Source organism: Elgaria multicarinata, chromosome 22 (genome assembly GCF_023053635.1).
Source record: "Elgaria multicarinata webbii isolate HBS135686 ecotype San Diego chromosome 22, rElgMul1.1.pri, whole genome shotgun sequence".
Taxonomy (NCBI): domain Eukaryota; kingdom Metazoa; phylum Chordata; class Lepidosauria; order Squamata; family Anguidae; genus Elgaria; species Elgaria multicarinata.
In genome coordinates, this window is record NC_086192.1 from 9,181,089 (window position 1) to 9,208,206 (window position 27,118).

At 46.6% G+C, this 27,118-nt stretch overlaps 1 protein-coding gene across 5 annotated transcripts in view; it reads left to right on the plus strand.

Moving 5' to 3' along the window:
* The window catches only part of BCAS3 (BCAS3 microtubule associated cell migration factor), a 538,487-nt gene that overhangs the window by 210,960 nt on the left and 300,409 nt on the right, over positions 1 to 27,118 (plus strand). For all 5 annotated transcript variants that reach the window (XM_063146608.1, XM_063146612.1, XM_063146611.1 and 2 more), the window contains one exon: positions 1,209 to 1,359. In XM_063146608.1, the coding sequence (XP_063002678.1) occupies positions 1,209 to 1,359 (151 nt within the window). The remainder of the gene's footprint in view (positions 1 to 1,208; positions 1,360 to 27,118) is intronic.

Consider the following 27,118-nt stretch of genomic DNA (forward strand, 5'->3'; position numbering starts at 1 on the left):
AAGTTAGCTGTTAATTAGAGATAAACGAATGTTTCAGTTTCGCTTTCTCCCAGAGAAAGCAAACCAACCAACCTCCGGCCCTTGCCATCCCCTTTACGAAGAAATGTGCCCGTTGTGTTTAGTTCTCATTAAACGAAAATGAATGGAATGAAATCTTCGCCCATCTGCACTGGCCAAATTCAATAAGTCTCGTAATCCCCAGTCTGTTGTGGCTGCCTGCCTTACCATCTAGAAGCGAAGAAGCCTGTCAGAGAGACAGAGGAAGAGAAAGGTGGCAACCCAAATTCAACACCGTAAACATGGTTGAATGCATAGGGATGCAAACGCAAACTTTGAAAAGCTAAGCGCTCAAAGCCCCGGGCCTGGACCGACAGATCCGTCAATTTTGCTTTATTCGTCTCATGTTGGGACGATTAGCATCTCGAGTTCTTTCCTGTTTATGAAGAAAACTCTAGAATTTTGGAACATATAAAAAAAGCCTTGAGCCTTTAATTCCCAGGTTTAATTTCATGTCATCTAAAGGTGTAGTTCAAACACTTTTGGCTGGTACAGACTATTATACATCATTTAGGACTGCCAAGTTTGTACACCGGGCAATGGAGGTCCAGAAACTATTGATAGACTCAAACAATTAAATTCTAATAACCAATATTATATGTTGGTTAACATTGTATTATTATTATTATTATTATTATTATTTATTTATTTATTTATTTATATAGCACCATCAATGTACATGGTGCTGTACAGAGTAAAACAGTAAATAGCAAGACCCTGCCCCATAGGCTTACATTCTAATTATAATTCTAATTATAATTACATTCTAATTATAACCTGGATGATTGTTATCCTAGTTACTCTTTTTTGTAGCACTTTTGCTGGCTAGTGGCAAGCTCGCAGCGGGTATGTTATTGTCTCATCTGTTTGCGAATGGCCCATGCGGCTAACATGCAATAAAGTTATTATTATTATTATTATAAAAAAGCAGGGATACCGCAGCCAAACAAAATTCTCACCCACCCCGACCGTGAATTTTAAAATGTGCCTGCTTGGAAAAGAGGACGGTGGGACGTTACAACCTTGTAATAATAAATGCCGAGTCTTGAAAAGATGGCATAGAACTGTTTTAAATAAATAATAAAATAAAATAAATCTGTTTCTCTTTTCTCTCTCTTTCCTTCTCTCTCTTTCTCTCTCTCCCAATCAAGGAAAACTGAACAGTCAAGACACTTACAACAATTTCACCAACAATAATACCGGCAACCCTCGCCTTTCCCCGCTTCCAAGCCTGACCGTGGTGGTGCCTCTCGCGCAAATCAAGCAGCCCATGACTTTAGGAACCATCACCAAGCGCACGGGGTAAGTGAAATGGCGGATTGCGTACGTGTCGCTTTCTAAAAATAAATAAATCCGTTTCTACATTTCTTTGCGTATTCGTGTGGGGCGAACTCCTAGTCATTCGCAACGTTTCTGTTTAAAACTTTAAGGCCGCCATCCTGTGGACTTTTACTTGTGAGTAAGCCCCGCTAAAACACTGCAGGGCTTACCTCTGAGTAAACACACAGAGGGCTGTGCTGCACATTTCTTTAGTGCACGCCATGGAGAAAACAGGAGAATAAGGAAACGAGCCTGCAGAAATGTCAAGGCATCTCAAGCCGGGTCTGTAAATATTTGTCCAAAATTTCCAAACTCTTCTTCTTTTTTTTAATGTTGATGGCTCATTTTCTCTAAACCATCTGAGGGATTTGTTTTCTGCTTGAAATCGGAGGTAATTAGTAACTCAAACAGAGGATTTCCCGCCCCCTGCTAAGTTGTCGACAGTACGGTTTGAGTAGTTTCATAAAATAACACGGACCAGGGAATGTGTGTGTGTGTGTATCCTGGCATTCTGAACTTTCCACTTGCGTGTTGCTGTCTTTTAATTATTATTTTGCCAATATGGTTTGATTTATTTTATTTTCGCTTCTTTCTGTTATGTTTGCCCCTAGCATGCCAATCCTTGGTGTATATTATAGAATAAAAAGAAAGCAAGGTCTGCTTGGAATAAATGTATTTCTTTCTTTCATAGATTGCTATCTCACCCTTTAGAGTAGGTACCGTCCCAAGGCAACTTTTGTAAACCGCCCAGAGAGCTTTGGCTATGGGGCGGTATATAAATGTAATAAATCAAATCAAATCAAGCGTACAAACCAATTTGAAAAAACAACAGTATATGAAATGTGTAAGCCCATTAGTACAGCAAAATAACAACGCGACAACATTGAGTAATGTTTAATACAACAGCAGCCAATAAAACCATGTTAAAATCACCCCCAAGTGGACTGGAATGAAAATGTGTGTTTTTTGGCTCTTCTAAACACCAGCAAGCATCTCCCTGGAGACATTTTTCACAGATATGGGGCCATCACAGAGAAGGCTCTGTCCCTGGTGCTTAGCAAAGTACATAGTTCTCACTGTTGGACCAGAGAGTAGGAACATCAATGCTTATCTCATGGGCAGGTACATATAGGTATAGGCAGACCTTCTGATAAAAACTGGGGTGTGCTTATCCCATTCCCTTCTAGAAGTTCACCCTAATCCAGGCTCAAAGTCAGGTTACACACAGTGCAAGTGAGAGGGAAGCTTAAAGTATGACAGAGCTTAACTCTGGAGCGAGAGAGCAAAAATAAGCAAGCACAGCAATAAAAATAAAACAAAATAAAAATGCTATGAAATCCCCTCTATCCCTCTTAAAACGTTGGGTCTCCATCATTTCAGAAGAGGACCATTCGTTGTACTCATCGACATGGAGAGATGGGGTCCCAGACCATCTTACATTTTTCAGACTCAATAAATAGTTCATTGTCTTGACCAGGGTAGTTTAAGGGAGTTTTGTGGGTGCTCTCACAAAATGGCTGCCGTGGGGGTGGGGCTCGCCCATTCATGAAATGGCTGCTGCGGTGGGCATGGCCGATCACGAACCACTCATTTCCCAGAAGGCAAACTGGTGAGACCAAAAGTAGCTTGCCCAAGAACCGAAGCAAATTAATAATTTAGAAGACCAGGGTAGAGTCCAATTAAAGTCATACTTAGAGAAGACCCATTGAAATGAATAGGACTGAAGTGAACCGTCATTAGCAAGTCCCATTCCTTTCATTGGGTCTACTCCAAGAAGGACTTTAGGTGGATTTTACCCAAAGTGTCCTTAGCTCAGACCGCGCTGTGAACGGCTCCCTCAAGTGTTGCCTTGATCTTTAACAGCTTCAGGGGCAGCAGTTTGGATTGGGCAAACGGTGCCGGGGAAATCCTTGGGATTTCGGCCCTGACCCGATTGGCGGAAGGGTTGCACATTTGTTTTGATGATGTAAATGCCCTGGTCAGACCTCATCTGGAGAACCGTGTCCGGTCCTGGGCACACTTTACGAAGGATGCAGACCATTTGGGATGGGTTCCGAGGAGAGTAACAAAGATGGCGAGAGATCTGTAAAATGGATCCTGCAAGAGGAGGATGAAGGACCTGGGGATATATAGCCTGGAGAACGTTCGCATGGGGCAGGAGACATGAAGGCCCTCTTCAGATCCTTGAAGGGCCATCACATAGATGAGGGCGGACTTACTCTTGGTTGCGGGCAGGGCAAGACCCAATGAGCTTCACTTACAAAATGGTAGAGTTCAGTTCAACATTCGGAGGAGCTTCTTGAAGGGAAGGGCAGAAACAACCCGTCTAGAGGGCTGGTGGGCCCACGCTTGTTGGCGTTCTTCAAGCAAAGGTTGGAGATGCCTACAAAGGCCCCTCCAAGGTTATATGCAGGAGACCCAACCGTGAATCTCCCCCCGATCTTGTCTAGTTCGGCCCTTTGCGCCCACCCGTGGAGTTCAGTGCGTTTGGTTCCGCTTGGTCTATGCAGAGTTATGGCTTGAAATGAACTGTGTCGGTATCACAGCGTAGAGAGGTTTATCGCAAGCGCTCCACTTCTGCATGTGCTCCCCAGCAGCACCTGTTACTGCCTGGAACACATGTGGCTGCTGACTCCCATCTCCCTGTGGTGCAGAAGTTCAATATGGGTTCCAAAAGCGAGGGAATTAAGATCTTGCTAGGGCCGTTGCAGGTAGTGTCTGCAGGATAACCACGATGTGCAAACACACCCAAAGTATAGTTAAACTATGGAATTCGCTACTGTAAGATGTGGTGATGGCCACCCATTTGGATGGCTTTAAAAGGGGGTTGGATCAATTCCTGGAAGAGAAGGCTATCCATGGCTACTAGCCCTGATGGCTATGTGCTACCCCAGTATTTGAGGCAGTAAGGCTGTGTGCACCAGTTGCTGGGGAACATGGGCGGGAAGGTGCTGTTGCACCATGTCCTGCTTGTTCATCACTGGCTGATGGCTGGTGGGCCACTGTGTGAACAAAGTGCTGGACTAGATGGATCCTTGGTCTGATCCAGCAGGGCTCTTTTGATGTTCTCATGTAGGGCCTCAAAGCGGTAAATTAACCTTCCCCAAACTGGTGCCTTCTAGTTGTGTTGGACTACAACTCCCAAAATTCCATGTTTGCTGGGTCTGATGGGAGTTGAAGTCCAAAACATCTGAAGGGCACCAGGCTGGAAGGCTGAACTAGGGAATTGCGCTAGGGCTGGGTCCCGTATTTGAAGGGACCCTTGGGCAAGATGTTCTGGGGAGGGGTTGTTGGCTGGGGATGATGGGAATAGTGGTTCAACACATCCGGAGGACACAAGGTTGGGAAATGGCATTAAATTCAGCCTGAGATGGGGGCAACCTTCAGTCTTCAATAGAATGTAATTAATGTAGCTCACATGAAGTTATCATGAACATGGTAGATGGCAGCGTTTTCATTGTTCCACGATAGGATTTGTACTCGGCTCCTGGTTTGTAACCCATTAGCAATTTTAGTGATCACCCTCACATTTCCAAACTTCATCCTATTAGATTTATTTATGTTGATGCTAGCACTGATAGGCTGCTTTTCTGTGAGGAGGCCTTCCAAGAGGCGCACGCAACAAGGACTCATACAAACCGTTTGAAAAATCTCAAATAAAAACGAAAAAGCAGAAGACGACACAGGAACTACAAACAGCCGTCCATCGATACCAAATGAACCAGAGTAGCAAAATCGCCCCAGATCCCCAAACCAGGTGGAATCGTGCCATGTTTACAGTCTGGCGCGAAGCCTGCTGTGTCAGTCTAAATAAATTTCCGAGGAGAAGGTGCGCCATCACCTGGGCACGGCCGCTGAAAAAAACCTGTTCCAAATCACCAGCAGCGATGATGGAACCTAGATGAAGGCCTCACCTGAAGGCCTCAGCTAGTGAGCATGTACATAGGGGAGAAGGCAGGCATTTAGATCCATTGCGTCCAAACTGTCCCAGTCTCTACCTAGGAGGCTCATGAACGATGCACCAAATCTGCTTGGAATTTGAGCCTAAAACTTTTGGGGGAAATGTGACCGGAGGGAAGCCATCTCACCGCTGAGATAAATAGACCCTCGCGCGCATGTATGTGCTATTACTTAACCAATCAAAAGAAGCAAGTAAATTGCAATAACCCAGAAGCTTTGCCTTAGTTATTGCACTATAATGGATTTTTGAATCTTTTCTCCTCTTCCTCCCCCTGACTTGAACTGCGTGCGGGGGTTGATCCGGCCTTCATATGAAGCCTCGTGTCGTAAGCGTAGACCCCAAGTTTCGTTGCTATATTTCAATGCTTAAAGTGTGTTTGACGTCTCCACCGTCCCATCCCCCCCGCCGAAATGGGTGCTATTAATCAACATTTAGGTTTAGAATTGTGTCCCGAACGCACATGCCAAATGTCTTTCTAATATCTCAATGTGCAAGGGAGGTGCGGGCTTTGTCTACACATGCAGAACAGTGTGGTAGAGTCCCGAAGTGGTAGATGGACCGTACCACTCTGTACCGCAACTGGAGTTGAGGTATGATATTTTTGAATGGAGCCCTATGGGGGGGAAAACCCTCTCTTAATACAGCAGGAAGCAGGCTGGGATAGAAGCGTCATTCTTGATGCATTAGGGATTTTAAAAGCAGTTTTCTTTCAGGACGTTTTTACGTCGGCAGGAGAGCGTTCAAAACTGGCATCTTCCCGCTGCAAAAGTGTCACGTTCCATTCTGCCACTTGGGGGAATCCTACCCCCCTCATGTGCAGAATAAGCCAGTGTCATCACTAGTGACATGCGAACTTACCCCGGATGAATTCGTTCTTCCCTCCAGAAGTAACAAACGCTCCCATGTTCACTGAGATGAGAGTTCTCCTTTCCTACGAACTCTCGCTCTGTGTGTACAGGTTGTTTGCGAATGCGCTGTATCAAAGTGCATCATGGAGGCTGAAGTTTAGAAACGTGTATTGCGGCGTGACGTCACTACATTATGTCCCCCCCTTCCTGGTTGGTTGCTGCACGTGGCCTGCCTTTGTCATGGCATTGCCAATTGCTGGGCTATGGAGGGGAGAAGGTCTCTTTTATGGAGCCAGACCTGCGGCGGTGGCTGCACTGGATTGATCATTCAAAGGTTAAACCAACTAACTCGGCACATGCACAGAAGTGACGTTGCTGCGATGACATTTCCCGTGCTCCGAAACTCGCCATCAGTCCTGAACAAGAGCGAATTCACAATACGTCGGTCCAGGCTCCCTTCAAAGCCGAGCATTACCAACGGCCGAGGAGCTTCAATGAAATTCAGCAGCGTCCGCTGTCTCACAAGGCGCCAAGGAATTCCGCACCCGACGAGTTCAGCCGAAGGCCTCGCCGTCCTTCTTTCCTTCCTCCACAACGTGTCTCGGCCCCTTTCAGAGGATCTGCTCCCTTTAACTTGCTTTTCTGTCCCCCACTGTGCGTGGCCGTGGTTGGACAGGGAGACTTGGCCAGCTTGTGCCGCTCCGCCATCCCGTGGCTTCGCCCGCCTTCAGCAAAGGCGGAAAAGAAAGTGCGGATTAAGGAGCTTTCCTCTTTGCGTGTTACACAATGTCTGGTGTTTGCTCAGGAAGCCACAGGGCTGAAATACCTCGGCTTTTCCAGGCCGCGACTCCAAGTTTGATCACGGTTGATTTCCCCCTCTTGCCGTTTGAGGCAGGTTAGTTAAATACTGAGCGGCTTACTCTTAATCTGTCGAAAATCTTTCAGTATTTCCAATGCTTGAATTGCTACCCTTCAACATCTCGGAGAATAAAGAGACATCCTGGATGCGTTTTGGTGTGTGTGTGTGTGCGTGTGTGTTTAAAAAATGTCTCCAAGCGCACATCAAAGTGGACTCTGATCTAGTTGCTCCGCTGTACACAAAGAGGCACACAGATCTCTGTCTTCAGCTCCTTTGCCATGTAGTGGAGCCCCTGCATATGTGGAGCTTCGGAGGCAGAGTAGAGCCCCATGGAACTTTGCCTTGTCCCTCGAATGAGTGAAGGATAATAGAGTTCAAAAGAAAGGAAGGGCTGTAGTGCAGTCTACTGTAGATGATCAACGGTTCACAGGCTGCTGGAGTCTTGCCTACAGATATCGGAGGAGCCCCTTTGGGATGGAGTTCCCCGAGCTTTCAGCAGCTCTGCCCTCCCACCCCCCAACTTCGGCTCGATTACTTGTGGGGCTGAACCAACTCGATACAGATTGAGTCAGGCCAGTTTACGGATTTTCCATCTCCCCCCCCCCCCCGAAACAATAACAAGTTGTGCAAACTCTGGGCACAATTTCCACGGACCGCAGGTGCCGTTTGCTAAATTGGCACAAATCGCGGCCACGACTCGCACGAATTCCGGCTGGGATTTGCGCAACTCTCTATTGACGAGAGGGAGGAAACGCCTGCCCAAAGTTGCCGGGTTTCAGGAAAAGCCCGCAGCTCAGCTCACAACCGCAAACTGAGCCGGGCGGGCGATAGGAATTCGTCAGCCCCCCAAAAGGGCCCAATTTTCAGTGGACGGAGTTCCCTGGTCCTGCCAAAAGGCAGCCTATTTCAAGGCCCGCTGTTTACAATGGGGGATTTAAGTACACGTTTTAGGCTCGTGTGGCGCAGAGCGGTAAAGCAGCAGTTTCTGCAGCTGAAACTCTCCCCACGGCCTGAGTTCGATCCCAGCGGAAGCTGGTTTCAGGCAGCTGGCTCGGGTCGACTCAGCCTTCTATCCTCCCGAGGTCAGTAAAATGAGTACCCAGTTAGCTGGGGGAAAGGTAATCACGGCCGGGGAAGGCAACGGCAAACCACCCCGCTGTAAGGCCTGCCAAGAAAACATCAGCGAAAGCTGGCGTCCCTCCAAGAGTCAGTAATGACTCAGTGCTTGCACGAGAGGTGCCTTTCCTTTCCTTTAGGCTGCAATCTTCCACCCACTTACCTGGGAGTAAGCCTTGTTGAACTCAATGGGGCTTTCTTCTGAGTAGGCATGTTCTAGGCTTGCACTGCCTTGAAATCAATCGGACTTAAAAGTGCTTGCATTTGGTCGGAACATGCCCATTGCTGCTACTACTAGTGATAATTTCTCTTTTTCTCCTCTTTTTTGATTGGTAAAACTCCACAGTTAACAACCGCCAAAACACCCCATTGCACTGGCTTCCCAGTGGGCCAAACAGCAGCAAATCCCAACCAAGCAGCCGTGGCGGAGGGGAATCATTTCAAATCGCAATCCAGCTTCCAAACAAATCCCATTTCTCCTGTGTCCCAAATGCGCGCGCAGAGAAGAAGGAGATGTTCCTGGTGGATTGGGCCCCTTGAGTGCAGTGTGTGTGTAGGAAAGCTCTTTGTGGAGCAAAGAATGAAGGGGAACGCCGACATTCCCTGAAGCTCAGCAAGGCCTAAAACGGCCAAATTGAGACAGCAGCCTCAGCTTAAACCTCCAGGGGATGAAGCGTGTGTTGAACGTATTTAACATCTGCCCTCGTATTTCTCGAAAGGCAGAGCAACGCGAGGACAGGGACCATCTGCCTGGCTCCGAGAAGTGTAGGGCGCGTGGATTACCACAAATGGCAAAAGACAGATGTATTTACACCTACGTGGGCAACACCTTGAAGCGGGCCTCCGAGGAAACGCGGCCTCTGTCTCTGGGAGCAGCTGCTGAGCATTGGCGATTGGGCCTGAGTCAGGAGAAGAGGCGCGTGAAACGGAGCGGGGTTTTACAGCCGTCTCCTGGGCAGTGGCTGTCGGGGAAGGGGGGGTGAGCTGGGGGAGAAAAAGAATTATTATTATTATTAGTAGTAGTAGTAGTAGTAGTATCCCGCCTTTTGCCCAATACTGGGCCTCAAGGCGGCCTTACAAAATTTAAAGCTTACATCTTAAAACCTAGGAAAAGAAATGTACAAAAAATATATGTTAAAACATAAACGTTTAAAATACACAACAGTATTATAAGTCATTATCATAGATGGAGGACCAGATTACTCTCCAAAGGCCTGCTTGAACAAAAAAGTTTTCGCCTGCTTCTGAAAGCCCATCAAGGAGGGAGCCAGCCTAGCTTCCCCGGGAAGAGAGTTCCAGAGCACCGGAGCAGCCACCGAGAAGGCCCTCTCCCGTGTTCCCACCAAGTACGCCTGTGAAGATGGTGGGACTGAAAGAAGGGGTTCCCCAGAAGGTCTCAAAGCACGGGCAAGCTCATAAGCGAGAATACGGTCTTTCAGATAACCTGGACCCGAGCCATATAGAGCCAAATAGGTGGTCGTTTGCTTCCCCTGTTCGCCTGCGATGTCTGAAATCTGTCATATGCTATCTGGGTGATGCTAGATTTAACAAGCGATACCAGGGCGATATCGTTGAATCCTTGAGTTGATTGGAAGGGGCCTCAAAAGGTCGTCTATTATTATTATTATTATTATTATTATTATTATTATTATTATTAATTTATTATTATAAAATTATTATTATTATTATCATTATTATTATTATTATTATTATTATTATTATTATTATTATTATTATTATTGGCTAGGGTCCGCAGGTGTGCCGTGCCCGTGTGATCCCTTGCGGGATTACCCCTTGTGAGATGATGATGAAGATTTCAATTTGTAACCCGCCTATATACAAGTTACTCTAGGCAGCATACTGAATTAAAAATAGTTTAACAAAACGATGCAGCCTAGAAGCAGTACGTAACAATCAGCAAAGAGAAATCCGGATTCTTAAAAGGAAAGGCCTGCCAGAACAGCCGAGGCTTCAATTCCCGCTTGAAACGTTCATAGGGGTCGGCAGGCGCATTTCAAACATCCAAAGAGGTCGGCAGGCGCATTTCAAGCGGCGGGCCACGCCACAGCTGAGGGGCGGCCAAGGGAAAGCACGCGGCTGCCCATCTCACGTGAGGCAGCCGCAGCAGATAACCCAGAGGACTTTGAGTGGTGGACTGGGACGTAGGCGAGGAGACGCTCCCCTGGCGTACCTGGGACCTAGATCTAGTTGAACCGCCATGCTGATGCTAGAATTCTGCTCCGACAGGATCCCTGATAGGTGGTCGTCCGGCCCCCAGAGGTCTCCCAGCCTTGCCTTAGGGCAATGTTCCCCTCTTTCGCATTTTTCTTCTGTGCAGCCCAACAGGTCAGGCAGAGAGGACACAGCCGATCTAGCTTCATTGTCCCGCTCAGCCATGGGGTTCGCTGTGTGCACGGTCCATGTCTTCACGGGCCCAGCCAGCCACAGATGGAGAGATGAGATGACCCCCCCCCCCCAATATCCCATTCCATCACTCGCTTTCACCCGAGTGCAGACTGCTTGAGCTGGAGAGCAGGGACCCTCTGCTGATGCCTCTGCATATGGGGCTGGGATTGTCATCTTGGACCAGTCACAATCTCATCTTAACCTACCTTGCAAGGTGGTTGTGAAGACAAAAATGGAATAATCCCAATGCACGATGCATTGAGCTTCTTAGAATAGCGGTGGAGAATTTGTCCAGTCCACTTTTCAAGCAAATTCCATAGTTTAACTACTTTCTTTGATCTGTCCTGAATCTCCCTATCCACATTCTCCACACCATGGCTGATTTTGTACACCTCTATCATGTCTCCCCTCAGCCTCCTTTTTCCTAAGCTAAACAATCCCAGCTGTTTTAACCTTCTGTCATTGGGGAGATGCTCCAGTCCTTTGATCATTTTAGTTGCTCTTTTCTGTTTTTCCATTGGAAGAAAGGAAACTTTCCATTTAACCCATTATTAAAGCCCCAGATCTGGACTCCACTACCCGGGCAATTCCGGATATTAAAAGTGATAAGACGACAATATCAGACTATTGCTTATCAGAGATGCCTTACTGATTTACTATCGGTTTAAAAATCCAAAAACTCACCACCACCAAAGGGCTCGATCCATTAAAAGTAGACCCATTGAAACCAGCGGGACTTCTTTTAGTCATGACTAACTGAAGTTCCATTGCTTTCAATGGGTCTGTTTTAATTACGGCTAAGTCTGGATCTGACCCGCGTGTTTACTTCTTATTGTTGATGAAGGTGGCAGTTCCACCGCGCGGCTTTAAAAGTGTGTTTATTTGAACCGCAGGACTACCTCCGGTTACGCGGATCGCCTTTGAAAACCCCGTCCATTTTGAAAGTGGCTTTGATATTGTGGGAAGTCAGGGCAGGATGGTCCAGAAACACGAGTCCAAAGCCACCGTTGTGCTTTGGATCCCAGCCCTGAGAACTGAAGGGGTTACTGGTGCTTTCAGATATAACCTTTAGCCGGCGCTGCAAAAATTCAACAAGTGAGAAACTTCTTTGGTGGATTGGTGGAGTGCTCTCTCTCTCTCTCTCTCTCTCTCTCTCTCTCTCTCTCTCTCTCTCTCTTTCTCTCCTCTGCGTTTGTTTTTGCAGTACGGATATAGGAATGCAGATAACACATTTTTTTGATGTGGGATCTGGCCGAGATGTTATCGTCTTGTGTACGATTTGTTCATAAAATCACTGATATCCGTTTGATCTCTTTTGAACTTCGGAGACTTTAATCCTTTCCAGGACCTATTAGTGGTGCAGACCTAAAAAAAAAAAAAAAAAAAAAAAATAAGAGGAGCAAGACCAGCTGAATAGGAAATAACAAAAGAAAACCAAAACCAAACTCTTAAAAGGAAGGCAATCCTCGCCCCCACCCGCCGACCCGAAATAAATCCTTAGATTTCAAGCACACAAAATAAACCACAGGCGACACATTTATGAAAATTACATTCCCAGTAATAATGTTTTGGAAGACTGGATTAGATCTGTGGATTCAAATCCGTAGCCTGCTTTATTCCAGGGGCTGTGGGAGGATCATGGTATCAAATTTAGAAATACATGGGACAGTTTCCTTCACTCCCGCAATGGAAAACAGAATTTAGGGAGGGGGAGGTGACCAAAAGAAAGATAGTAAACCCAGTCGGTTGCCCAGATGTTTCCTAGCTACACCATGTTCCTTGGTGTGATCCTGAGAACCGGAAACTTGTGCGGTCTCCTCTGGGGGGGGGGATATGGGAGGGGCCTAAACACACAGGGGTGGAGCACACACTTTGCATGTAAAAGGTTGACTTCTCAGTATCTCCAGGTAGGGTTGAGGGGGAAAAAACCCTTGTCTGAAGCCTTAGAGAACAGCTGCCACTTAGTGTAGACCAGGCTGAGAAAGCCTAAACGTGATTTGGTACGTCCCCTAAGGCGGCTTTCTGGCTCCCAGTTCTTGCCTAACAAGGCTCCTGGGGATGACGAACCGTGCTTGTCTTCTGAGCCAGGCTGTTCTATACATTTCTTTCCCTCTAAAACAGGGGCGTTGAACCCCAGGCTCAGGCGGGACGGATCCGGCCCACCTAGGGTTGCAGTGGCCATGCCCTCCCTTCCCCCACGTCACCGGGTGCTCCCTGTTTTTCCTCCTGGCCGCCTGTACATTGGCATCTTCTTTGGGTTTGCGCGATTTCTTCCCCGTTCTGAAAGGTGAAATGCTTCCCCTGAGCCTTACTTACTGGCTCTCAGAGCTTTAAGCAGAAGAATATGCTGGGAGGTTGGGTATTTTAGCTCCGCCCCCTTTGCCTTTATCTCCGCCTACTCCTGGGAGCATCTCTGGAACTGAATACGACCCTCATCACCTCTGCTCTAAGAGCTTCCCTGGCTGTAGGGAAGTTCGTGTCACATAAGAGCACCGACGTCTTTACCAAACTTGAGTATGTTCCATCTTGCGGGATCTTGAAACTTGTCCATTGCTATTCAGTGATCTGCTAACAGGAAACTGTAATTGTTTTATTGCAAGTGTGCTTGGCTATGCGTCTTTTTTGAAATCAATCAATCAATCAATTGCTGTGGTAGGCCAGGGAGAGCGCATCTGAGGAAGCCAGAATCCGGCTGGACATCAGGAAAAACTTCCTAACTGTTAGAGCAGTACGACAATGGAACCCATGGCCTAGGAGGGCCGTGGGCTCTCCCACCCTAGAGGCCTTCAAGAGGCAGCTGGACAACCCTCTGTCAGGGATGCTTTAAGGTGGATTCCTGCATTGAGCAAGCGGTTGGATTCGATGGCCTCATAGGCCCCTTCCAACTCTACTATTCTATGATTCTAGGTCATACTTCCCAGATGGAACTCTTGTAAGATCAGTTAGGTTCATTAAGCAGGTCCTTCTCTGTGGTGGCTCCTCAGCTTCGGAGCACAGCTTGGAGTTGTGCCTCTCCTCCACAATTGGCTCATTTAAATGAGCCTTAAAAAAAAAAAAAAGGGCACAGTCCTATGGGGTTCCTGCCCAGTAAATAGAAGCCTCCGATTGCAGAACCTTCCGAAAATCTTAATGTAACAATAAAACTCTGAAACAGCAACAGAAAATAACAGAAGACAGTGGGGGGGGGGGGAACGTTGAAGAAGCAGGGACTTTTTTAAAAATATTTTTTTCGTAAAACAGCCATTTGCGACCCGAGAGCTTTCTTTTAAAAAGGAAGGTTTTCACCAGCTCTATTAAAGAGGAGATAAAGAGGATTAATTTAACCTAGCCGTCATCAACCTGAGAATTGTGTTGGGCGCAACTCCCAGAATCCCTGACCATGCCGGCTGGGATTTATGGGAGTCGCAGTCCGACACGCCTGGAAGACACCGGGTTAGGGAATTCTGATCTAATCAAATTGTCAGCTAAAGGTTGCCGCCCCGATAAGGCTGCAAAACTACGCCTGTTCAGACTGAAAAAAAGGCCCACAATTCCCATGCTGGCTGGGGCATGCTGGGAGTTACAGGCCTGTTTTTTCCTGTTTAAACACACGTAAGATTGCGCCTTAATAATTCCTTGAGATTGTCTTGTGTGTGTTTCCCGCCCCTTTCCCTGAGAGTTTCGACAATTCCAAATCAAGTCAATTTTACAGGAAAGGTTCTCTTGGTCCGAAAATAGCCATAATCTGTCATCTGCAGCTCGCCCTGATGCCAGTGGCTGTTGGACAGCCCTGACTTTTGGGCTTGACATTGCTGTGTTATTGTCACCCAGCATGGCCATCTGGTGCTGTCGATTCCAGGATGGGTTCTCTTGTCAATGTGCTACGTTGTCCTTTTTTATTAGCGCACACTGAGCCCTGCCGCGTGTAAAGGAAAACCTGCTCTGATGCTCATCAGAGGGTGATCCCAGACATGAATTTCGATGGCAGACCTGCTTCCGGACGTATTTTGGTCAACCTTTTTTTTTTTTTTTTGATGTTGTTGCAAATATTTGTCCCCCTTTCGGCCTCTGAGAACCAGGCTGAAAAGGGTTGGGGGCATCATTCCCCACCCCCCAATTCCCCTGCCTCTGTAGACGTCAGCCATGACGTTTTTATTTTCACATTTTTCACAAAGCTCCGAGAATTTCCCTTCAGCTTCTCCATCAGCCACGATAGTAAGTCAAATTCTGACGCCAATACATTGCAATATGGAGCGCGGAAAAACAGCAGGGTTTGGAACCCTGCGGTTTGCCGTTGCCGGGGAAGGCAACGGCAAACCACCCCGCTATAAGGCCTGCCAAGAAAGCGTCAGCGAAAGCTGGTGTCCCTCCAAGAGTCAGTAATGACTCAGTGCTTCCACAAGAGGTTCCTTTCCTTTCCTTGGAACCCCACATTGAACAGCTTAAAAGTCTGCATCCGGAACATCTTCACGTTGGTGCCCTGTGCAAATTCAGTAAATTTGCAGCATTTCTCTGGTTTGACGTAATTGATTCCGGTTTTGCTGATCGTAAGGAGAGCCAAAGAATCCCTGGCCAGTCCTAACACACACACACAGCCTTCTTTCCCAGCATGCTTTGCTCACTCACTTCCAAGTATAGCCCTAAGGGCTTCCTTAAAACCTGAAATATTATTTTCTGCCATTTTTCTGTGCTCCCAGAGAATTGCTACACGTAGCTGATGGCTATATTGGTGTCAGGACTGGTCTACTCTCTATCGTGCTTGATCTTTAGCCATTGGGGGGTGGGGCACGATAGTCTTCTCCCACACATCTGAGGGGCTGTCACACAGAAGGCAAGACTACAACCAACCAGTGGAAATTGCAGGGAAGCAGATTTGAGCTAAACTTCAGGAGAAACGTCCCTGATGCTACAAGGTGCTGAACTACAGACCAGCTTGGGAGGTGGTACGGTCTCTGCTGCAGAGATTTAAGCCGAGTCCAGAGAACCATCTGTCAGGGCTGCAGGAGTAGCAAGGAAGATTCCTGCATTTATTTATTTTTAATTTTACATTTTGTATTATTTTCTACAGAGAAAATAAACCCGAAACAAAACTTCACAAACTTCACAATACAACTTATAAGAGCACACATACGCAACACACAAGGCCATATTCCATTTAAGGCATTCTTCATGTGAGAAGTATGGGCTATCTGTTCTTACTAGTTAGTTCCCGAAATACCATAACTTTATAACATTTTAGCCAGCACAGTATTGTGTGTTAAAACCACAGATTATATGTTTATTTTATTTATTTCTTTATTTCTTTATTACATTTTTATACCGCCCAATAGCCGAAGCTCTCTGGGCAGTTCACAAAAATTAAAACCGCAATAAAACAACCAACAGGTTAAAAGCACAAATACAAAATCCAGTATCAAAAGCACAACCAGGATAAAACCACACAGCAAAATTGATATAAGATTAAAATACAGAGTTAGAACAGTAAAATTTAAATGTAAGTTAAAATTAAGCGTTAAAATACTGAGAGAATAAAAAGGTCTTCAGCTGGCGACGAAAGGAGTACAGTGTAGGCGCCAGGCGGACCTCTCTGGGGAGCTCATTCCACAGCCGGGGTGCCACGGCGGAGAAGGCCCTCCTCCACATACATATAAGTCATTTTTTCCCCACCTCTTGCAAATATTCTATCAGAGGTTTCCAGTCCGATACAAGCGAGGTTGTTGATTTTTCTCTTGCTAGCGCCGTTAAGTTTGGCCGTCTCCACCAACTCCGAAACCTTCAGCAGCCATTCCTCTGTTGATGGTTCTTGTGTGTGTTTTTCCTGCATTGAATCACAGTGTTGGCCTAGATGACCTTTTTTATTTTTAACTTTTTATTAAACATCAATATAAAGCAATACAAATCATAGAATCATAGAATCATAGAATAGCAGAGTTGGAAGGGGCCCACAAGGCCATCGAGTCCAACCCCCTGCTCAATGCAGGAATCAATACATCAATGCAATAAAACAATACTACATAATACACAATAATATAAAATAAACATTTGATAAGATGTATTCTAGCTTAATTCCCTTAACCTAATCATACTTCACATAAAAGTGCTCCCCCCCCCCACGGGATCTTATTCATGTTTCCAGAATCTCCTTGCTTTCTCTGGAGGTGTTTCCCATCTCCCCTTTGATAAAACAAATTCTAGAAACTGTCTCCATATTCCCTCAAAATCATTCGTTTTTATCATCCCTCTTCTAACTTTTATATCACATGTTAATTTATCGTTAATAGCGATATCCCATATTTCTTTATACCAATCTTCTGTATGATAATCCCCTTGAACCTTCCAGTTTCTAGATATCATTAATCTTGCTGCTGTTAACAAATTCGTTATCAATTCTTTTGTCTCTTTAGTACAATTCAGTTCTCCATATAATGATAGTGTCTCTTCAGTCTCTATTCCTGAAATTTCTTTTATCTAGATGACCTCTGATGCCCCTTCAAACACTCAAATTTCACGATTCTTTTTCTTTTTCTTTTCTTCCCCTGAACTACTCAACCCCAGGTACTTGAGCCGTACTTTGTAGGCAGTGACAGGTGAGCTCAGCAGGACTCACCCCCCCAAAAAACCAATGCACCCTGTGTGTGTTAATGTTAAACCCTCGAGAACGCGGTGCAGTCACAGGCCAGCCCTACCGTCACTTGCTTGCTCCTCTCCTTTGCCCAAGGAGAAGAAAGCCCACCTTGATAGCCATAGCGATACTTATGATTCATCGTAGCGATCCCGGTTAGGTGTCTTTCTAATCAGCCGTGGGATTGGGAAAATCCCACCTTTGCCTCTTTTGCCTCCCTCTGTGAAAGGCGTCAAGAGCTAGAAACGCCGTCGAAACGACTCACGGAAACGAACGGCTCATGACGTACCGTGTTATTGAGTCGGTTCGGTCACGTCTTGAGCTGCTCAGGATGGTGGACGTGCGGCAGGGAGGTTCCCCCTATTTTATCCACATAACAACCCTGCGAGGTAGGGTAGGCTGGCAGAAACTGACCAGCTGAAGGCCGCCCTAGTGATGTGCCTGGCTGAGTGTAGGATCTGAACCCAGCCCCCTTAGGGCAACTCAGTTTGACTCATTACCGCACACGGTCCCTCATTTCCTGCGTTTGCTAATCTATTTTTATTTTCGACCTTGATTTTGTTCTGTGAACGTGGCATTTTTATTTTTTTATTTGATCTTGCCCGACTCCTGCAGCATCTCCTTCCAACATTGGTCATGTCCCTAACCACTGGTACGGCCGGCGTTGGCGGGTGGGGTGAGGGAAATGAGCCGAACCTAATTCCGGGACAAGTGAACCGCACAGAGAGCTTCGGCTATTGGGCAGTATAGAAATGCAATAAATAAATAAATAAATAAATAAAGTGTACCAGTCCAGTGTTCCCCGACCTAGTGCCGTCCAGATGCATTGGGCTACAATTCCCAGCATGCCCCATGCTGGGACTTGTAATCCAACACATCTGGAGGGCGCCAGTTTACGGATCGATATTCTGGTCTATTTTCAGGTTTTGTTATGAATGTGCATGCTCCTCTGTGTTTGCTTCCAACACCACCTCACCCAATGTGGTGCCCTACAGATGTATTAGACTACAACTCCCCATACTGGCTGGGGATGATGGGAGTTGTAGCCCAACACATCTGGAGGCCATCGTGTCTGGGAAGCCAGCTCCGGCATCTTTAATGGGTTTTTTTTGCTTGTTTCTGTTTCCTTTCCTCAAACGTTTGATGAGACGTCAATGCGCAGTGCGCATTTCAGGACGGTGAAAGCATGCCCGTGCAAGGCTTTCTCCCCCCCATCGGAGGAGAAGGAGGGAAATCCCGCATGCAGAGTCTTCTGGATCAGTGTCAAAATTTCAAGACGGCTTTGCTGGATCGGACAAGATCCATCCAGGCCCACGTTGACTTTTTTTAAAAAACAGGCATGAATAAATCTGCCCGTTTGGCTTTCATCCACATTTGACATTTTTAAAACTCAAATTTGTTCCGTCCCATTTATTGAGGACACTTGCACATTTTGGGAAATTCTTAGGGAATGAAGGGAATGAAATTCTCACCCAGCTCTGCGCAGCCCAAATTCAATTGGGGTGAAGCTATTCCCAGCGTGGAGAGGACTGTGTGGTCTCGGCCTGCCAGGTAGCTGTAAAAAACAGAAGCGCCCCTCGGAAAAAAAAAAGAGGTGGCAAGCCTTATTCAGCACTACAAGCAGGGACGCCCAGCTCTTCGAAGTCTAGCTGGAAAAAGCAGGTATTCAAAGCCAGACTTTGAAGAGCGAAGCCCTTAAAGGCCTCCCTGCCTGGATGCACAATCAGTCTGGTCAGTTTTGCGTTCTCCCGCATCCGTCTTTGCATTACCCTATTTCTTCGATTCTAAGGCACACTTTTTCCCGCATATAAACATCTCTAAAAATGGGGTGTGTCTTAGAATCGCAGGTGTGTCTTAGGTTTTTTTTTTCCTGTTGGTGGTACTGAAATTAGTGTGCGCCTTACAATCGATGGCGTCTTACAATTGAAGAAATACGGTATATGAAACCTCGAACTCTTTCAGTCCATTTATCCAGACGTTTCACAAACTTTGGTAAGTTCTTATAACAGCAAACAAGCTGAATTAAATCCTCCAGAACTTTGGAACTTTGAACTCTCAGCCAGCACGGCCAACAACCGGGAACGCTAGGAGCTTTCGTCTGAAAGATCTGGGGTTTGGGGAAAGCCCGTCATAAGCCTCAAGAGCGCTTTTGTGTCTCTCCGGCGACTTGTAAGGAGACAGCGACCTTCTAGTCCAAACCTTAGAAGACAGGAGGGGTGGCGTCAGTGGCGACAAGCAACTGATCCAATTCCATTAAAGGCCTAATCCTGGGCATGTTTAGGGACATGCTGGGAGTTGCAGGCCCTTTTTTCCTTTCTAAACATGCATAATAATAATAATAATGATAATGATCATTATCATTATCATTATTATTTTATTTGTTACCCGCCTCTCCCTCTGGATCGAGGTGGGGTACATCCCAAATGCAAACATCATATAACTGATTAAAACATTTAAAACTAACGCATTATTAAAAGCAGCACATTATTAAGAGGCAATTTTAAAATTCAACTGGGTGGGTAGGCCTGCCGGAAGAGATCAGTCTTTACGGCTTTCTTAAATTCCGGAAGACTGTTAAGTTGACGAATCTCTCCCGGCAAGCCATTCCACAAACTGGTAGCGGCACAAGAGAAGGTCCTCTGGGTAAAAGTTGTCAGCCTTGTTTTTGTTGGCTGGAGTAAATTCTTCCCAGAGGACCTGAGTGTGCGGGGCGGATTGTACGGGAGAAGGCGATCCCGCAGGTAGCCTGGACCCAAACCATGTAGGGCTTTAAAGGGGATAACCAACACTTTATACTTCGCCCAGAAACTAATGGGATTGTGTCCCTATGCACACTTATATGCAGAGTGATTCCCTTCAAAATAAGATGGCATGCTTAAATTGGCAGTAGAACCCTGTACTTAGAAGGAAGCCCCATTGAGTTGTTGTTGTTATTATTATTATTATTATTATTGGGTTGCTTCATTGTGACTTATGCTATTATTATTATTATTATTATTATTATTATTATTATTATTATTATTTCAAGTTATACCCTGCCTATACAGAATACCCCAGGTGGCAACACAACACCCTAGGAAAATGTAAAAAACCAACAAACCCCCAAATCAATATTAAAGCATAATCAGGCCAATCATAGAGATAAAATGTAACACCACAAAAAAATAATCTAAAAACAATATAGACAGAAATATGCCCCCCCCCCCCCCATCTTAGGACTTACTCCCAGGTCAGTGAGTCTTTGATGGCTGCCGTCATTTCCACAGAGACGATGAACCAGCGTGTGGGCTGTACCACTTCATGGCTGACACGGCTGAAAGCCGCCTCCTACCAATAAATGCATGAAAGAAATCTTTACCGTAGAATAGACAAAACGAAAGCCATTCTCTCCCATGTGATCGTTTTGAGTTGGAAGGGCTTTCTCCCCCCCGCCCCCAAGGATGCATTCCCCTTTCCCTAGAATCTGAAGTGGTACAGTCCAGACCCTGGTTTAGTTCCCGGTGATATCAGGAGAGCGAAGTGTGTGTGTGTGTGTGTGTGTGTTAGATGACAACTCCCAGTGTTCCAGACCATTGGCTATGCTGGTTGAAGCTGATGGGAGTTGCACTCCAAAAAACCCTGGCAGTTACCAGGTTGGAGAAGTCCTCATGGTACGGAGCAGGACGAGAAGAACCAACCCTGAGGCTTCTATTTCCATAGAATCCTAGAATAGTAGAGTTGGAAGGGGCCTCTAAGGACATCGAGTCCAACCCCCTGCTCATTGCAGGAATCCACCTTAAAGCATCCCTGACAGATGGCTGCCTCTTGAATGCCTCTAGTGTGGGAGAGCCCACCACCTCCCTAGGTAACTAGTTCCATTGTCGTACTGCTCTAACCATCAAGAAGTTTTTCCTGATGTCTAGCCGGAATCTGGCTTCCTGTAACTTTCGTTAGCACCCTGGTGTTTCTTGGGAAGAGTTTTTCAGCTATTAGGTTTCCTTGGTTGGGAATTGCTTTCTCTCCCTTTAGAAACCCCACGACAATTATTTTTTATTAAGAACAAACAAACATTTTTTTCTTTAAATGCCGTGACTTGACACTGTGGCTTGTTGACAATGACCTCTTCCATCTAATATCTGTGCATTTTTCCTCCCCCCTGGCCCCACGAAGACCTTACCTGTTTGGAGCAGGATGTTTTTCCATAAAAGCTCCGTGGTGAGTTCCGTTCAATCCCGGCATGCCTTCTTCATTCATTTGCTGTCCTCGTTGCGAATTCCGCACACATGGCTTTTCTTTCTCGGTTGCATGAGCTGCTCATTCGTCCCGTGGGAGTAACGTGCGTGACGCCCAGTGTGGGTTGAGTTTCCCCTTTTCCGATCCTGGTAAGGCAACTTGTGGCCCTCCAAGATGTTGTCGGACTACAAGTCCCATCATCTCTCATAGAATCATAGTATCATAGAATAGTAGAGTTGGAAGGGGCCTATAAGGCCATCGAGTCCAATCCCCCTCTCACCCTTGACTGTGCTGGTTAGGGGTGTCCGCCACCAGGAAATCTGGACTTGCCGGATTTCCACAGCACCCACAACTCCGCTTGCGTTTGCAGGCCTTCCAATCCAGCTTTCCCAGATGGCCCCATTGCCTTTTCCTGACCACAACCAATTGCTTGGTGGCTTTCCCATCTTCCGTGCAGTGTTTTCCTCATTCTGATAGGGTGAAGCACCTCTTCGCAGGCTTAGCTACTGGCAGGAAGCATACTGAGCTAAAATATGCTGGCATTGTTGGTAAATTTGTGCCTTCAGCCCTGTCCACCCACTGCTCCCTGACAGCTTCTCTGAAATCAAGGGGGTTAAAGCGTTGGTCCCTGCTCCAAAGAAGGTTTTTCCGGTTCATCAGAAACCTCTGATAATGGTATCCTCCATCCACAGCCTCCTCAGTCAGCCTGTGGCATTTGCACGGAAGTGCTCCCCTTGCTTTGAACTTGAGGGAAGGTGGGGAATGAAAAACATGTATTCAGGAAGATAGATACGGTTTTGAGGAACCACTCTCTGCTTGAGGAAATTGATATCTGAGAACCGGCGGGATAAAGTACCTAAATGATCTATTATGTCATAGAAATAGTGTGGGAGGAAAAATGGATGGGTGAGCTCCCTAAACCTGCCCCAATCTGAATCAGATTGGCTTGGATATAAGCTGAGCTATTGCCTCCAAAGTCAGACATTGGCTCATTTTCCCAGCCAGTCTCACTTTGGAAGCTGCCCACTCGCTCTTCTCCTGCCCTAGCTTACCTTGGGGCTCCCAGGGGAAAGTGGGTTGCAGTGGTGGTACTGCCTGGAGATGCCGAATCGTATCCGGCACAGCAAAATCAGTTGTGGGTGAGGCCAAACCTGTCAGCACCTTGGACAGCTCACTGGCTGAAGCTCACCTGCAAAGAGCAGTTGTCTCAGCAACATGCAGAGGCCTTCCGAAGGTGTGGTCTTGCTTTTAACTCCAACTGCTCTGATGAGTTCTCTCTTTCCTCAAGGTCATTGTCCCATTCTGCATCTGCCGGCCCTTGAGGCTCAGAGGTGCTGAGGATTGCCGTGGAGGGGTGCTCTCTGAGTCCAAGGCTTCTGGTAAAGCCACATCCTCTGACCTGGAAGGTCCCAGAGTAGCAGGTGATGGATGAAGCTTCCCCCCCCAAGTCCTTCTCTGAGCCTGATTGAGGCCGGAGAACATGACCCCACTTTTCCACCAACAATCTCCAACCCCCTTGCTGGATGCCCTCACCCCCCCCCCCCACTGTCTCCCCTTTAAATTACACTCACAAGGTGCTGTAGTGATGCTCCCGCTGCAAGAAGAGAAGAAGAAAGGAGGGAGGTTGGATCTCTCCTTCCCTTCCCTCTCTGCGACACGGCCAGCACCCCAGGAGGAAAGGTCCTGGATGCCCTTGGAAGCGAGCGCTGGGAGGGGGCCTTACCCTCCCCTCGGCTGTGCATCAGGCTGTACGCTCAGTGGAACAGCTTGTGGAATTATTCCCCCTCCGAGAAAAAGGCAGAAGGGGAGAGATCACACCAAGCAGGCCATCACAGCACATAGCTGTGCACAGGAAGCCATGCGTGGCTCTCTGGGAATTGTAGTCCAGTACAACTAAAGAGGTGAAGCCCTGCTCTGAAGTCCCATGCAATGGCATTACTATTTTTATCAGCGCATTTTTGGTCGAGAAAGGCTTTGTTTTTCTCACTGCTTTGAGAAAAGGCACTGAATGCGGATTGCCTGTCAAAGGCCCATCAGTGGCTCACAATGGGGGAAAGAAGTAGCATCCATCACAACGATCGTCAACCGGGGAGGAGGGCCTGAGCCGAGATTAAATGCCCTAGATTAAAGTCAAGGGTATATGGAATGTACTAGACCTTAAATCATTGTATATGCGCTTGCAAGTCTCTTGTGGTCCGTTTGATGCCGCGGTTATAGCGCACTCGAGAGAATGAGCCCGTTTGCTTACGCAGCAACTGGAAGGCCTCTTTTCATTTCATTTCATTTTTTAAGAAGAACTATTGGAAAGAGGAGGAGGAGGAGTGGATTTTTCTTTTTAAAGTCTACATGCTGTTTTTATTAAGGTCTTAATGAGACCTAAAATGATGTCAGCGAAAATTGGGCATAACTTTGTCAGCTCCGTTTGCCTGTGTCGAATAAACACACACACACACGCACACACACCAACAACAACAACACCCCCAAACAGGTCTGTAATTATTTTTAGCGGTTGATTTTAAGCTTTAAAGAAACCACCGAGAGGGGAGGGGGGAATACCTCCTCGAGGAGGAATTTGGAAAGGGCCTTACATTGGGAGAGTCTAATTAATGATTTGCCCAATTATACATGCTCGAGCACAGCCGCATGCGTTTCGTGGGAAAGATAAGACACCATACGCCCTTGGGAAGGTCTCTTGCTCAGCCCCTGCTGAAATGAGCAAATGGACCTGGACCAAGGAGCAGCAGAACTTTGGAGCTTCAGCTATTGGGAGGTATAGAAATCAAAGGAATAGTTGGTCCATTTCGGAGGTAGAACAGCTCAGTGGTAGAACACGTGCTTTGCCTGCAGAAGGTATTAAGTTCAATACTTGGCATCTCCAAATATTGAGAGGCTCTTGGATGGCCCAAGCTTGTCAGTGTAGATCTGGGATGGGGAACCTCGACCTAACGCGGCCCTCAGACTAAATTGATGTGGCCCTCAGCACCACCAAGCTTCACAGCCATGATCATCATCATAACCTTCTTAATAACCCACAAAGAAAGAACAATCGTTTGAATGACTTCGGAAGGGCGAGCTGTTTCCTGAGACAGAAGGATTCCTAATAGCCATATAAGTTATAACGACCAAGAACTACCCAAAACACACCATACAACATAACAGTGTAACAACAGATTCATGTTAGAAATGTCATTAATGCCGAGACCATGTAACAGGAGGATGTAAAATTCCGGCAGGAATGGACTATAGACGTATACAATGCAGCTGCAAAAATAATTCACCAACAACTGGCCATCAAATTCATCCTCATCAATCAACCTACACCATACTATACATACTCACCCAAAACAATCTTAGAAAATGCAGATCATAAAATATACTGGGACAGAACAGTTCATACAGACAGGACAATACCTTGCAATCAACCAGACATAACAGTTATAGACAAAAAAAGGAAAAACACAGTTATCTCATTGACATAGCAATACCTAATGACAAAAATGTTGTAGAAAAGGAAGAAGAAAACATCCACCACTGGCCATGGAAGTTAAAGAACGATGGCAACAGGAAAAGGTCACAATTATTTTGCTAGTTGCATCAGTCACTGGCATCACATCAAAAAATTATACTGAAAACCTCCAGAAACAGGGCCTACCAAAATACATCCACAACAACATCCAGAAAATGGTCATAGCCCGTCATGCTCCTCTAGAAAAACTGCCACAAGCAAAAAAGAGATACAACGATGATGATGATGATGATGATGATAATGATGATGATAACAGCAGCAACAACATTATTAGACACCTTTCTCTAAAAAAAGACTCAAAGCATCTTTCAGCAGGGGTTAAACATACACAGCGTTAAATCAATTTAAATCAGTTCAAAACATTTAAAAATGCCAGACTGAGAGTTTGTCTGGTGTAAGAACGTAAGAAGTGCCGTTCTGGATCAGACCAAGAGTCTATCTAGACCAGCACTCCATTCACACAGTGGCCAAACAGCTGTTGACCAGGGACCAACAAAGCAGGACATAGGGCAACAGCCCCCTCCCACCCATGTTCCCCAGCAACTGGTGCACACTGGCTTACTGCCTCGGATACTGGAGGTAGCACATAACCATCCAGGGCTAGTAGCCATTGGTAGCCGCCTTCTCCAGGAATTTATCCAACCCCCATCCAAACTGGTGGCCATCACCACATCTTCTGGAAGTGAGTTCCACAGTTTAACTCTGTGCTGTGAAGAAGTCCTTCCTTTTCACAGTTAGAGTATTGACCTGGGACTCAGGAGACCTGGGTTCTAGTCCCCACTCAGCCGTGAAGCTTTGGTCAGCCTAGCCTACCTCACAGGGTTGTTGTGAAGATAAAATGGGAGGAGGAGGAACATGAAGGCCGGCTTGGGTTCCTTACAAGAAGAAAAACATTGAGGATAGAAATGTAATAATAATAATAATTTTAAAAGGTTTGGTAAAATAACTAAATTTAGAAGCCTCATGATAGGTTGTCAAATGCCTGGGAGCAGAGGAAAGTCTTAAACCGGTGCTGAAAAGATGTTGGCACCAGGCAGACCTCCATGGAAGAGAGCGTTCCGTAATGGGGGGGGGGCACCACGGAGAAGGCCGCTCTCTTGTTGTCCTCCTCCGATCCTCCCTTGGAGGAGGCCATCGCAAGAAGCTGTACTGATCCTGTCCTCCGTTTGGTGAACCTGCTTGGATGCTGTTCCATTCCTTCCATTTGATCGTGTTTCGATTCTTTTCGGCTATACGGAAGAACAGCGAGAAGAAAGATTTTTGAAATGGGATAACTTCACTTAGGTCCGCTGGACTTGAACTGGAACGTGGGATTTTGCTGGAGTTCAGCCCTGTAGTCTGTTGTGTGAAGTCACTTACCCTTCTAGACTTTATGGGGACAATGTACATTCTTCAGATTCTGTTGAGTATGGAGAACACATCTGCCTCCCCACCCGCCTAGAAAGAGCTTTAATCATTAGACATAATCAGCAAACCGAAATGAAGTGCAGGAAACGCAGCGTTGTCTCTCCCCCCCTGTCCCCCCCACTGGTTTTCCCTATTCAAGAGTAAATAACCGTGCCAGACAAAACCAAAAAGACCTTGATAACGCCAGCGACTGTTCTGAAAAGTGTACGATTGGAATCGATAATGACTGTGCCTTGCACAGCTGGCATGAAAAGAAAGCAACGACGTAGCTGCTTTTAGCGGTGTTTGCTGCATCCCGCGATCGGACTGAATGGTTCCTTTATCCAGGAGCGGAGCAAAATCGTCGGCTCTTGACATTCACGTCAGCGGCGTGGCGTAAAGCGCGAGCGCAACGGCGAATGCGTGCGTTGTTGGGCCCCTGTGCGGTTCCGGCAGCTGGCGCGCCTTTTTCACGTACGGTCTCAGCTTCGGCCTGTGGGCAGGGAGTGAGCGCAGCATTGAAATGTAGAACGGGGATTTCCTGGCTCTGGGGTGCTCCGGGCTGAGCCATAAGTAGTTGACCCAGGGGATATTTCTGCATTTAGGGCGCAAATCTTGCGCAGGTTTAGACCGAAAAAGGCGCTACGGCTCCCGTGCGGGGGGTTGTACGACATTGCTCTGACTCGGCGTGGATTGGATTTGCACCCTGAACCGTATTTTTATTCCGCTCCTCCGGCAAAGGGGCGCACAGGAGTTTTGCAAAAGAGGCCGTCCCTTCCTGAGGGCTTGCGACCTAAAAAGACATGATACAGAAGAGCCTTTCAAC